The 13,765-nt window shown below is 37.4% G+C and overlaps 1 protein-coding gene across 4 annotated transcripts in view; it reads right to left on the bottom strand.

The window, feature by feature from the left end:
* Window positions 1-8,113: 8,113 nt before the first annotated feature.
* The window catches only part of LOC132828349 (solute carrier family 41 member 1-like), a 60,271-nt gene continuing 54,619 nt past the window's right edge, over window positions 8,114-13,765 (bottom strand). For all 4 annotated transcript variants that reach the window (XM_060845375.1, XM_060845374.1, XM_060845376.1 and 1 more), the window contains exons 10-11: window positions 10,049-10,197; window positions 8,114-8,841 (exon numbers count right to left, since the gene is read on the bottom strand). In XM_060845375.1, the coding sequence (XP_060701358.1) occupies window positions 8,656-8,841; window positions 10,049-10,197 (335 nt within the window). In that variant the 3' untranslated portion in view covers window positions 8,114-8,655. The remainder of the gene's footprint in view (window positions 8,842-10,048; window positions 10,198-13,765) is intronic.

The raw sequence follows: 13,765 nt of genomic DNA on the forward strand, positions 1-13,765 counted from the left end.
CGAGCAGGGATCTCTTCTGTTTTTTTCAGATCAGAGATCTTATCTGAAAAGAGACTATGCTTCTGACTGAGTGTTATGGTGTTTGCAGAAAAGAGGGTGTTTCGGCTAAGAGCACACTTTCAATGAGTACTCTGTATCATTTGTTACGGGGGGGTTCCTCAGGTGACATCAAGCGGATTATGGGAAGTCTGGGAGAGAGAGTCAGGGGTGGAGATCACTCCAGAAACTTGGGAGGACATCTGTGAGAGTGCGAGGAAGATTTCGATTTGTAATAGGACCCAAGCAATGCAGTTAAAGATTCCTCATAGGGCACATCTGGCTCCAGATCACCTTGCAAAATTTAAGCAGGGTGCGTCTTCAATATGCCCCAAATGTAAAATAAATACAGATACACTCACTCATTGTTTGTAGGCTCTGTACATACTGGAGCGCTGTGGCAGGAAGAATGGAGAGGGTTTTGGGAACCAAAGTCAAGGTAGACCTGCTTTCTCTTCTCCTAGGTTTGCCGAATTTACCTCCCTTAGATGTACATGGGAGAATGCATTTTAGCATCCTCACTTTTTGTGTGAGGGAGAGCATTCTGATGTGCTGGGTGTCTGAGCATCCCCCGGGTCTGTCAGGTGGCATAAGTTAGTCGTGGAACACATTCCTTTGGACTGTCTTACAAATATGATGCACCAGAAAACAGAGAATTTTTAAAAGACATGGCAGCTCTTTTTGAATTCTTTGGAAGCAGATCTGTCCGCCATTTTATTAGCCATGATGGTTTGGTTTAATAAACCTAATGTCCTGAGAGGAAGAATTTGAAGCAAACGTGAGCTTAGTAATTGATGCCCTTGAAGGTGAGACCTGAGGTCTTGTTACGCTGAGCGGTGTTATTTATTTGCTTATTCATTTATTGGTGTGTAATGTGTGTAGTTGTGAGTTCTTTTGTAGAGTAGTAGGTTTATTGTTTTTGTTGTTATAATGTTATATTTTCATATTTTTGTAAATTTATAATTTTGTAAATAAAAGTTTTTTCAATAAAAATATTTTTTAAAAACTTGTGATATATTTTTGATAACACTATTATAAAGCACTTTGGATCTTTTTTTAATTTGAAAGGTGATACATAAATAACTTTTTTTTATCCTATTAAGTCCTCTCATTCTAAAAGATGTCCATCTGGTCACCTCTTAGTCTTCTTTCCTGTAGAAAAGAAAATGCCAATCTGATCAGCTTTTCTGATAGGTGTATTCTTTCAATTTAAGTCATCTAAAATACGAAGGAGCAGTGCTTCCAAATAAACCTGTTGGACGATAACCTGGTGTTGTGAGATTTTTAACTTTGTCCAACCCAGTCGAACACCGGCATTTCCAAATCAATCACTTATAACTTCAAGTTTAATTTGTATTTCTATACTGTGTGTTATAAGGAGTCATGGCTTCAGTTTCAATTTTGATTTGGTTGGAATGGCACTAGAGTATCTTAAATTTGTTGATGTAGGCATTTTTAATGAGAGTATATAGCCCTGGAGTGGAGCTTGAGGTGAAAAGTAGTATATTACGAAAAATGGTCAGAAAAGAAAAACACTGCAGTTGCCAAGCATCAAGAATCAATTATCACAGAAAGACACAGAATCCAGAAAGGAAAAAGTGAGGACTGCAGGTGCTGGAGATCAAAGTCAAAATGTCTGGTGCTGGAAAAGCACAGCCGGTCAGGCAACATTGAAGGAGCACAGAATCAATGTTTTGGGGTTGGGGAGTGGGTGATGGAAGTGGGCTGAGAGATAAATCGGAGGGGGATGGGGCTGGGGGAAGGTAGCTTGGAAGGCGATAGATAGATCCAGGTGGGAGATGTGTACAAAACAATTTTCTGATTCAGTATGTGGATGTACCTACTAGAAAAGGTGCAAAACTTGACCTACTCTTGGGAAATAAAGCAGGGCAGGTGATTGAGGTGTCAGTGGGGGAGCACTTTGGGGCTCATTTTAAAATAGTGATGGAAAAGTATAGACTAGATCTAAAAGTTGAAGTTCTAAATTGGAGAAAGGCCAATTTTGACGGGATTAGGCAAGAACTTTCGAAAGATGATTGGAGTCAGATGTTCGCAGGTAAAGGTACAGCTGGAAAATAGGAAGCCTTCAGAAATGAGATAATGAGAAAGATTGTCTATTTATTTTCTCAAAGTCTTTTCCCTGGGGTCGGGGAGTCCAGAACTAGAGGGCATAGGTTTAAGAAAAGAGGGGAAAGATATAAAAGAAAACTAAGGGGCAACTTTTTCACGCAGACAGAAGTACATGTATGGAATGAGCTGCCAGAGGATGTGGTGGAGGCTAGTACAATTGCAACATTTAAGATGCATTTGGATGGGTGTATGAATAGGAAGGGTTTGGAGGTTTGAAGGACTGGCAGGTGGGACTAGATTGGGTTGGGATAGCTGGTCGACATGGATGGGTTGGACCGAAGGGTCTGTTTCCATGCTGTACATCTCTATGATGGTGACAGGTCAGAGCAGAGGGTGGAGAGGATGGGTGGGAAAGAAGATGGACAGGTGGAACTGTTCAATAGGATGGTGCTGCGTTGGAGGGTCAGAGGCTGATAGCGAAGTTTGGTACCCATGGGGATGGCCTCAGCCAGGACCTTGGGTTCATGTCACACTACAGGTGACTCCACTGCACTACACACTCTCTCTCTGACACACACAAACTCGTACAGACCCTCTCTCAAAATGCACTCAGACTTCCACACACACGCAACCTCTCACAGATCGACACTCCTTTACACTCTCACACCTCCACCCCCCCCCTCTCCACACACACACACACTTGTGGGGTGAACTTGTACTTGCAGAATTACATTTTATTTTGCTCAAAACCTGCATGAATTCATGTAAGATTGTAAAATCCTTTTTTTAAGAAATAGAATCAGTCCGAATGTTGGGGCAGACAACCTCACACAGAGCACCTCACACCTTCAATGCAATATCTGAGCTGACATGGCATCTATTGTTAAAGTTCACTTAAAAATATAACTTTATAAAAAGCTCTGGAATTTGCATATGAAAGAACTGAATGAAACATGGTCATTCTAAAAAAGGAGACTTAACAAACAATCCATGTCTTTTTCAAAAAATAATATCAGTTACATCACACTATAAACTTTTGCTATAAATTCTGTGTCTTACAATTTTATTCTCCACAACCACCTGATGAAAGCGCAGCGCTCAATAAGCTAGTGCTTCCAAATAAACCTGCTGGACTAAAACCTGGTGTTGTGTGATTGTTAACCTCTAAGTTTTTCAACTGTCTCTTGAAATCAGCCAATGGCCTCACCCTTTCTCTTCTCCTGTAATCTCCTGGTCTATAATTCTATGATGTACAAAGCTCTTTCATTCTCACCTCTTGAACACTCAACTCTCCATTTCTCTAGCTTTATGAAACTCAAGTGTACTTCTGACCAAAGGTTTGATCATCCAACCTGATGTAGCTCAGTGTCAAACGTGTAATGCTCCTATGAAGTATCATATACCATGTGATGTTAAAGGGTTCGCTGGGGGTTAGCTCTATTCGTTGGCCCAAAATTCTTTATTTTGCATATTCCCCTATTTTACTAGAGAACAATTTTCACCATTCGTTCAGCATAATTATTCTGACAGTATTTTGCATGTTGCCAAAAATTCATTCATTAGGAAACAAATCCCTGTTTTTTTAAATTCTTTTGCTATTTTCCAGACTTTTCTGAAACTTGCATCCTCGAATGGTGAGGACCCACTGTAAATGTAAACTGGCAGTTTTAAATAGGAAGATGTTAACATTTAGAAATTATTTCCTCCTGTCCCATTTCAGATTTAACCAGAAGTGTTAACTTTAGATTTCAGATGTCATTTATTTTCAAGACATTATTTTTGTTCCCACGGGATCTGAGCATCTTGCTGATCCAGTATTTATTGCTCATCCCTAATTGCCTTGAGAAGATGGTGACGAGCTTCCTTCTTGAATCACCGCAGTCCATGTGCTGTAGGTAGACCCACAATGCTATTAGAGAGGGAATTCCAGGATGTGATATTTATGTTAGAAAATCAACAAAGATCATCTGGACAAAATTAGACATTATGATGCATTGTTCCACAGCACATTAGGACTCCTCAAAACCACTATGAAGATCTTCTGATTGGAATAGTTCTTATTGCTACATAGCAAACAGGACTCATTAATGAATTAGTGCTTTTTGTAAATTATTTACCGTGCCCATCTGTTTAGTGAGACAGACTGAAAAGAGCAACTCCGATATGTAGAGCTGATCTCCAAAACAAATCTGTGCAATCAGTTTTATTCACATGTTGTATTTCAACCTCCTTGAAATTGTAGTGTATGATTAGCAAACCTAGCAGTTTTCTCCCACTGTTGAAATTGTATTCCTACCAATGTCACAGCCAGTGTTTGCTTTTTGTTTTGTGTTTCCATCCCACCCCGCCCCACCAGCAATATTGAGGAGTTTTCCAAAATAACATAAGCAATTTCCCCACTGGCATAAGTTGGATACTTGTTGCCCAGTGTAGCATTAACCTTTAAAAACCAGAATGCCTATATTCAATATCCGATCTATGCTAACTCAATCCTGCTAGCAAGAAGGATGTTGCACGAAAAATTTCAGCCAGGTTTTGGTGCATGATTCCCCTCCATTGAGTCTTGCTGGAAGATGCATATTGTTGGACAGCAATAGAATGCTCTCTAATACACATCATTTTAAAAAGGGATGCGGGAAATTGCAAGGTAAAAGAAACATCATGAATTCCAACATATATCTCCACAAGAATCTTGGAAACCTAAAACAAGTTACGCTTGGACTGCCTAGTGATGACACAAAATACACTGGAGTGATTTACACATTGTGATTTCTGATGCCAGACGCTCCAGAAGTTGTTGTTAATAATTGTTAAGTGTCTAGGTAGCACACTCAAAAGTAGCAGAGGAAAATGAAAGGCAAACATTAAAATAAAAGCAGTTCATCATTGTATGACATTTTATTTTATCAAATACAGACTCCCAAAACGTTCACAACATCTTGGCAATTTAGAATATAAATATTAATTTTGGATATACTGTGCAGGAAACTGGCTCAGAACACTGAGCACAACAGGGCTGGATCTGGAAGAAATTCCATTCACAGTACAAGAATAAAATTAGGACAAAACAAATGTAGTTTGCTCTCAGTACAAATATTCTGATTCGGTCACACCTTTACAGATTACATCCCACAGAAGTGACAAGAGCACAGACAAAAAAAAACAGAACACATAACAAACTCTGATAACAAAATGTAACTTGTTTCCCTGTGGGGTGTTAGTTTTAAGACTGACTCAATGATTGCACTGAATACACTTTTTTTGTCGGTCTAATTGACCGGAACAGCAGTGGCAAACCAGCAGATTCAGCGCAATTGTCCTGATTTTCATCATCCTGGATTAATCAGCTGTCACCATCGAACAGAAGAATCACAGAATTAAGTTGGCAATTTTCTCTTGTTTAAACACAGCCGTTTAAAAAAAATAGGAAAGCCTAAAAATTTTAAAATGTATCCTGGTCTTGCAAAAATACAACCATTTGTTCATTTCATACAGCATGCACAATCATTCATTGTATAGATACAATTCTTTCAAAATGATTTAACAATTGTTAATATACTTATATACTGTTAGCATTCCTCAGTATAATTGCTTATTGGGGAAACTGAGACTTCTTGAGACTTTTTGTACCAAAGAAAAGCATTTGAGTTTACCAGAAAACACATAATTTCTTTGAGAAAATGGAAAGATAACCATCATGATTTGCTGTATTCTTTCTAAAAAGCAAAAGGGTCCAGATTACTCAGGAACTGTGGATAATATAAAACAACTTCATTGAATGGATATTCTAGATTCTAAGTTCCATGACTTTGTGTGTAGCAATAATTAAGAGTCATCCGATATTTTCCTCAAAAAGACGGACTGCAACGAGATTGATGTCCAAACCATTAATGCATTATTGTTTTCAGGTAGGTTGGAATAATTCTCAGTCAATTAGATCCGAGGCGCACACAGCTCCACGAGCCAATTTACACCAATATTCAGTACAGACATGTCTGGCTTATGCGTATATATGCATTCACACATCAATAAGGACTATTCACAGTTAGGATTTTAATGACATTTTATAAAGTATTTTAACATTAAATTGGATTAACTTGGATCAATTTTAATTGGGGGTGACTTTAATGTAACTACATGGCAAACGTGGTGTGATTTTGGGTAAAGATTTACAAATCTTTAAACATTTTAAAAGCTTAAGCACAATATCTTGGAAGCAGTCTAGGTTTTGGTTTCAGACCCGCCAGGAAGGGAAACTCTAGCAGTGCAAGTGGCTAAAGGAGATAGTGGGCAGGGGGATGGGGGTGGGGGATGCGCAATCAAGTGCACATCAACAGAGGACAAAAAAAATTGCTGGGGTCACTGATGAGATCAGTACTAAACCATTCTACTATCTTGATCAAAATAATCAAACAAAAGATCTATAAACAGCACTGTCAATAAGCAAGGACAAGGAAGTGGGGAGAAAAGTTATGGAACTTAAGACTATATTTCAAACTCCACAAAATTATTCATATCCTTTATAAAAACCTAATGATGTGGAAGGAAAAAGTGCAATGTTTAAAAAGAAAGGGATGCATTAGAGATCCTCTTTGACAGTTCCTTTAAACAACAATGGTATAGCAGACACTGAGATGCTCATGCTTTTCAGACTTTTATATGTCTTTATCAAAACATTTTTTTTGGCTCAGCTGGACTACCAGCTGAGTTATCAATGGACCACTACGTACATGGAGTTAAGACTGATATAGCTGAGATTTTGAATTATTGAAAGCAACATTGTGGGAATTGGGTGGGCGCACGCATTTTGGCCTTGTGACCAACATACCTACAAAGAGTCTTTGGGTTATGAATTGTTCCATTTTTGAAGCTGTTTGCAAGTTGATTTGTACTCAAGTCAGAAGAGAATACAGGCCAATATAAAATAGCCATCTGTAAGCATGCAGAAACATGTGTATCAGATCTTTAAAATTACACCCCTGTATGGGATTTCCTTCACAAGTATAAGTGTTCGTAAGTTGAGGACCTCCCTAATTGCAACAAACTTGGTCCTGATCCACTGAATGAATGCTTTGTGTTTTCTTTTTTCAAAAATGTTATAGAAAAAATGTGACAATGGGTCCTTGGTTAGGCCCAAGGCAGGTAAGATTAATTATTGAGTCAGTAAAGTGGCCTTTCATTTTAAATAAAATGATAGGCCTTTGAGATCAATTGTGAACTCATGAGCACAATAGAAATTAAATAATTCAATCAATAGAAATGCTGTATGACATGACTGTCATTAAAAGCAGCTACTGTGATAACAGCACAATTCTCTTCAGAATTACCAGTGAAAACTCTGGCTTCAGAGTTAGAGAAATAGGCATGTTAACATTATGCTGGCACGTATTGGATTAATTTATCAATCATCAAAATAATTTTACAATAAAAAAATGTAACATCCTAAAATTCAATGTTTTATATCAGAACCTACAACTCAACACATTGGGGTGTGTATTAAGTTATCTTGATGACAAAGGAAGTCAAACCATTTTGCAACTGTATAATACAGCTTAACTCATTTCAGTCAGCTATGTTTTCTGTCCCCAAAATCCTGGGGCTGGATTAACCAGTCAGCTGCAGCTGGTTATTTTCTGCTTTTGCATCAATGTTTTGGGTGCCTTTAAAAACACAAACTTTATGCTGAACCACATAAAGCCAGAACAAAAGTGATTATAATCATTTGGGGAGTTCCCCATCCACCCTAACACTAGGTCCACGTTGGGCAACTGGTCAGATGTGGATTTGAGGGAAATAATTTATCAGGAGCATCAAATTGATTTGAAGTGTTGCTTGCTTCAGACCCGGCAGCTTCTAACAAACAGACAATGAAAATGTATATATACATGCACATTATATATACATAACATTATATATAGCTTATATATAATATACTATATTATATATAACACATGTTATATATTTTATATTATATTATATATATTATATATAAATAAATAAGCTAGATACATTATAGACTTCTTCCACATCCAGCAATGTAGATGAAGTACAGTTGCACAATGCACCCGCGACATTGATCATGCTCAATGAATTCATAATTATTCCTTTTTTAAAAAAGTGTAAAATATACATCCCACCCTGTTATTCCAGAAAACCCCTTCATGGATGACCAACTGAGAAAACAGGATGTCTCAGGAAGATTGTTCTTTGCATTTAAGGATATACTTCTCAGTGTCTAATTAACAGTTTGCATCTCAGAGTACAAAAACAAATTAACCACCTTCATTTCGAATTAGCAGCTTTCAGTTCTGAAGTTAGTATCCAGTTTACCATATGTTGCTCTGCTGCAGAATCCAGTTAACACACAGGTGGGATTCCAACTTGATATCTCCTAATTAAGTAGTATTTATAGGTGTATACAGGTATCTCCATTGGTTGCTGCACATGGGCTGCACATATACAGTCTCCATTGCATAAAATCTCATTAAAGTCTCCTTCATTGAATTGCACTTGATGATTTTACTCCCCGTCTTATAAGGAACCTTCATTCTAGTCACCGACATCTGCATCTCGATCACCGATCAGCCAGAGAATGTGGAAGCTGAGTGCCAGGAACCCTGTTCCCAACAGGTCACCCAAAGCCGTCAAGTAAGGAATTGAGAAGTTGTCTGGATCCATTCCTCGTCCCCACATCCAATGAATCATCCAATCAGCAACATAGAGCAGAATTAGCACCTGTAATACAGTCCAAAATCACAAATCCTGTACCAACAGACCATTATTGCTCAGAATTCCTTCAAAAAACACTTAAACATCTCAATTTTATTCATTTATTGGAAGCAGCCATCGCTAGCTAGGCCGGTATTCATCACCTGTTCCTAGATGCCCTCAAAACTGGTTGTGTGGAACTGCCTCCTTGAGTATAATCTGGGTGGGTTGCTAAGCCAGAGGGCAGTGAAGAGTCAGTCAAATGTCTTTAATTATGCTGTCACATGTTCACCAGATTGGACACAGAGGGAAGATTTCTTTTAAGGGCATCAATGAACAAGATAGGTTTTTAATATTATTACTGATGCTAGCTTTTTATTCCAGATTTTAATTAACTAATTTAGTTTAAATTCCCAAGGTACTACAGTTGGGTTTGAACTCATCCCCAGATCATTTATCCAGGTCTCTGGATTACTACTCTTGGAACAGAATGAGTATACTACTATATCCTTATTCCAGATGCATTGTGTTTACACAACATTTGACAACAAATGATATATATTTATAGAAGCCAGTCAAAAAAGGTAGTGATCGTTTCATTTTTGAGGGGATTTACCTGAGCTACATATCAAGCATGTTGGAGGGAGGGTCAAACATTTAGTCAATTTTCCTGGAGTGTCTAGGATAATTCATCAGCAAGAATTTTCTTCAGTGTCCCCATAAACAATGATAGCTGAGGACTGTCTACACAAATTAGATAATGATCAAAACACTAAATTGTAGAACATTCTGAGCTCATCTACTTTGTTGCACATTTTATCGTAACATCTAATATTCTCTTCTCAAGTACTGAATTTTCTTACTGAAGTCTAGTAACATCCTGGATTTTGTTTTGGTGTGCAGTCTGAGTTGTCTCCTTTCCTTAACATTTGGAATACCATGTTCTAAATATAAACAAGTAGAATTGGAGGCTAAAAAATTGCCTCAAGTGAACTTCTCCCCTGAACAATGACCTTTATCTTTACTTGCAACCTGTATATGCACCTGTAAAACCGAGAACTCAAATCTATCAAATGCAAGAATTCACATTCTGATAAGTCTCAGCTAGATCATGATTGGGTTCAGTTTTTAATAGTTTCTGGTGCTGATCCGAATAATTAAGCAGTATTTTTCAAAAGTCTGTAATCACTAAAACTCTATAGCATAGTTTGAAACATTGAAATGAGATACATACTTGCAATAAAGCAGCCATCATGTAGAACGCTATAAATATTGGCGTTAATGTTGTGTGTCCCCCCTGCATTGAATTAATAGTGTATAGAAAGACAAGGTGTCCAGGGACAACTAGAAGGAACAAGACCCGAGCGGATCTTGAATTCAAATCTGTAAAAGAATAAACAAATAGAAAGTTGTTTTTACAACCATCAGAAATGATTAAACACTAGTTTTAAGTCTGGACTCAAAACAAATCATAAATATCACAAAGAAATGCACAGAGATAAGGCTGGCCATACAGCAGGATTTGAAGTATATAGAGAGCTTCACTCTTTCTCTGACTAGCATCATTTCCAGTTAGGGAGCCCTTGATTTAATCTGGTCTTATACAAGTGATGAAACATTCTATCATTAACAGCTATCATTAATTCTTGGATATTCTTGTCTTAGAGTAAAGGGAAAATTTCAGCATGCAGTGTTATTTGACCAGGCGTAAACTACAAAGACCAAAATATTCACATTATTTGAAGCAGGAGAACACATAATCGTGTCAAAAAGCCCACCTCCACATCACATACAGTCTCTTAAATAACTCAGAATTTTATTCACTTTCTAGAGGTTTTAAGGAACAATTTGCCCCATTATTAGCCATTATCACATAAGGAATGCTACATGGCATCAATCCTAACTAGTAAGCATACAAGTCCCTTGGTCCACTGAATTCTGAACTTTTCACTTGAAACTGTGCTTGAAAATAAGCTCTTATTTTAATTAGAAGGCTATCCATCCTAAGAAATGCTGTTCATCTAAAGGTTGAAAAATACAAGGTCAGCTTGCTTTGCAGGTGGTAGTCCATATAATATGTGAAACCGACCCTCACCCATTTCTATAGACACATCAAATCTTAAGTCCACTGAAGTAGCAACAATGTGGAATATAACAACTTGATAACCTGGATATGAAATACTAATTAAGGTTGCCTGAACAGGCTGGAGAGAAATACTTCCCACTGAACTGGAGTAACATGGGCTGTCCATCTTAATAGATCAATTTGACTCTGCCCCAAATGGATAAAAGCATTTAAAATGCTTTAAGCCTTTTCAACAAAATTTATATAACACACAAAGTTGAAAAGGAACCCACCCTATTGAACTAAATTGGATGCTAATTGAATTTCAAAAGGACTATGTGACACAGAAAGAATGTTATCTTTAAGTTTTGAGATCTTCAATGAAATGGAGTGATAAACTTCTTGTGACCAGAGATGTGTAAGAAGCTTGTGTCCTCAGCACAGAGTGGCCAACATACAGTCCCAACTGCTAGCCTAATACTCAGGGATGGCCGATGAGAAAGGTCACTGGCACAGCAGGAAACAGTTCAGAGAGAGGTTTCCTCTGATCAGTATTATTTTCATTTTGGGAGTTCTTGATTTAAAACAGACTTAAATGGGTTACAAAATATTTTTTGCAATGCTGCACCAGACTGCCAACTTCATGTCATGACCTGGCTAGGGACCAGTAACTTTTATTTAAAAAAAGACAAAGTGTGTGATTCTAGGTACTTATGAGATTAAATCTGCAAGATTCCAATTTTGTTCTTTTAAAAATTATTTTCAAAAACATCATTTTTTATATACAGTACTAAATTCTTCATTTGTTCCTGGATTATTTTGTATTGGAGTAAAGCATAACTTTCACATTAGAAGATTGTGATGAAATATGTTTTTTTTCCTATCCATTTATATGGTCAGCCAGGAACCTGTGAATACGGTAATATTCAGAGAACTTGGTGTTTCAATATTATTTGCATTTGAGTTCCTATGTTAGTATACAAAATGATGGGGATTGAAAGAATAACTTGTCGACACATAAACTGGAAGAAAAATATATTTCACATGATTTAAATCACAAAGTGAGATTGCACTCTTTGGAAGTTAGAGCGTTGGTTACTTTTAGAGAGGTTTAGTGCATCTCTTATGTCACTGTTCATGACAGGTATTACATTTCCATGCAAGACTGAATTTTACCATAGATCTGCTACGATCCAAGTGTAAAATACAAGCATACATATTGTGCTGATTTTGGAACATAGAAGATTTAGATATATCCATAACACAAAACGCCTATCACAATTTAAAAATTGCTCAAGATGCAGGTAATTATTTTCTTCCCTCACCTAAATATATTTACAAAATATATAGATACAGGCCCACCAAGCAGATAATTAGTAATTCTTAAATAGTACTTCAATTGATTTGTTCATTCTTCTCCATTCAAAATATTCCCTACCCCACTAAATTATTCATACAGGTACAAAACATTTGATTCTGATGTTCAACCTGGGTATAAAACCTGACTCAAATCAACCAGCCACCCACTCAGAATGTGTCCAATTTTAATTTTGACATATTTAAAATCTGCTAAATTTAATCATGTCTGCTTAATGCAGAACATGCTGCATGATGGGTGAATATAAATTCTGTGATTCACAGATAGGTACAAACAGAGAAGCGCACACACATTGCATTTTGCAAGCACATTGGGAGCTTCTAACAGCAAAAACAAAAGGACAATTTCCAAATCAAGTTCGAAACTGAAAAAACAGTGCTTTCAGAAGGAAATGTTTCATATAAATTAACAATTTTATGGGCTAGTTGAGCAATCTTTTTAGTATTGAGTAACTTTTTTATGTGGTTAATGATGTTTCCAATGGTACATATTCACATCAGAAAAGGAAAATTGGCAGACAAAAGCTCTGAGGAAATTATTTGCACTGCTTAGTTGGCTTCCTGGACATTACTGCCAAGTGTAAAGGGGCTTTGTAGAGAAAGCACCTGACCAGTTTATTCAATTTTCTGTCATTTACTCATTTCCCTTCAGGGTCATGAACTGAATTGAACTTCTTATCTGTCCTTAAAAGTGAGATATATATTTTAAAGTTCCAGGCTGGTGGCTTGAGGAGCTTATAACTTGCTTTTATTTTTTTTTGAAAAAAAGCCCTAACTAAGAGAGGGGCTATGATTTCAAGGGAATTGGCTGCCATCTCAGCTTGCTAGGGTTTATTGTGAATACCACCAAGTGGAGCAATGTTCATGCATGAACACAGACACCAGGTCACAGTCAAATGACGGAACTGGCCCTGTCTGTGTTTGGGTCCACTTTGGCATTATAAATAATCATAGAGAACAAGTTCAAACCAAACAAAATAAATCGCCACAAAATACAGTTCAGTGGAGACAAGCTATGGTGAGATGCAGACAAGGTAGTTTGAAGAAGAAATCCTGAAGGCTGAATCCAAAAACAGGAACAAGAAAAGTAAAATTGTTATTATTATTTTAAAGGGACTGTTCAACGAGAGCTGGCCACACTGTGTATGCCTACATGACTGTGATATTATCACATCATCATAATCACAGAGCAGAACTGAGGGAACTTCACACAAGTGCATCGTTTTGGTGACAACCCTTCCTGCTCACTCAGGTTGGTCAGGAGGTCATACTGAAGGAGGATCCATGGCTTAATCCAGTGTGTAAGAGAGGAAAGTGAAAACTCTAGCTGAGGCAGACAGGTTTTGAAGGATGCTATGACCGGTGCTATACGGAGGAACCTTGACTATCCAGCATTTGATTATCTGAACATCAGGTTATCTGGCAAGATTGCAAAGTCCCGATGCTCGGATAAACTATGTTATCTGGCATTCGATTATCTGGAATCCGATTCAAACAAAATACTGCCCG

The sequence above is a fragment of the Hemiscyllium ocellatum genome, chromosome 26 (genome assembly GCF_020745735.1).
Source record: "Hemiscyllium ocellatum isolate sHemOce1 chromosome 26, sHemOce1.pat.X.cur, whole genome shotgun sequence".
Taxonomy (NCBI): Eukaryota; Metazoa; Chordata; class Chondrichthyes; order Orectolobiformes; family Hemiscylliidae; genus Hemiscyllium; species Hemiscyllium ocellatum.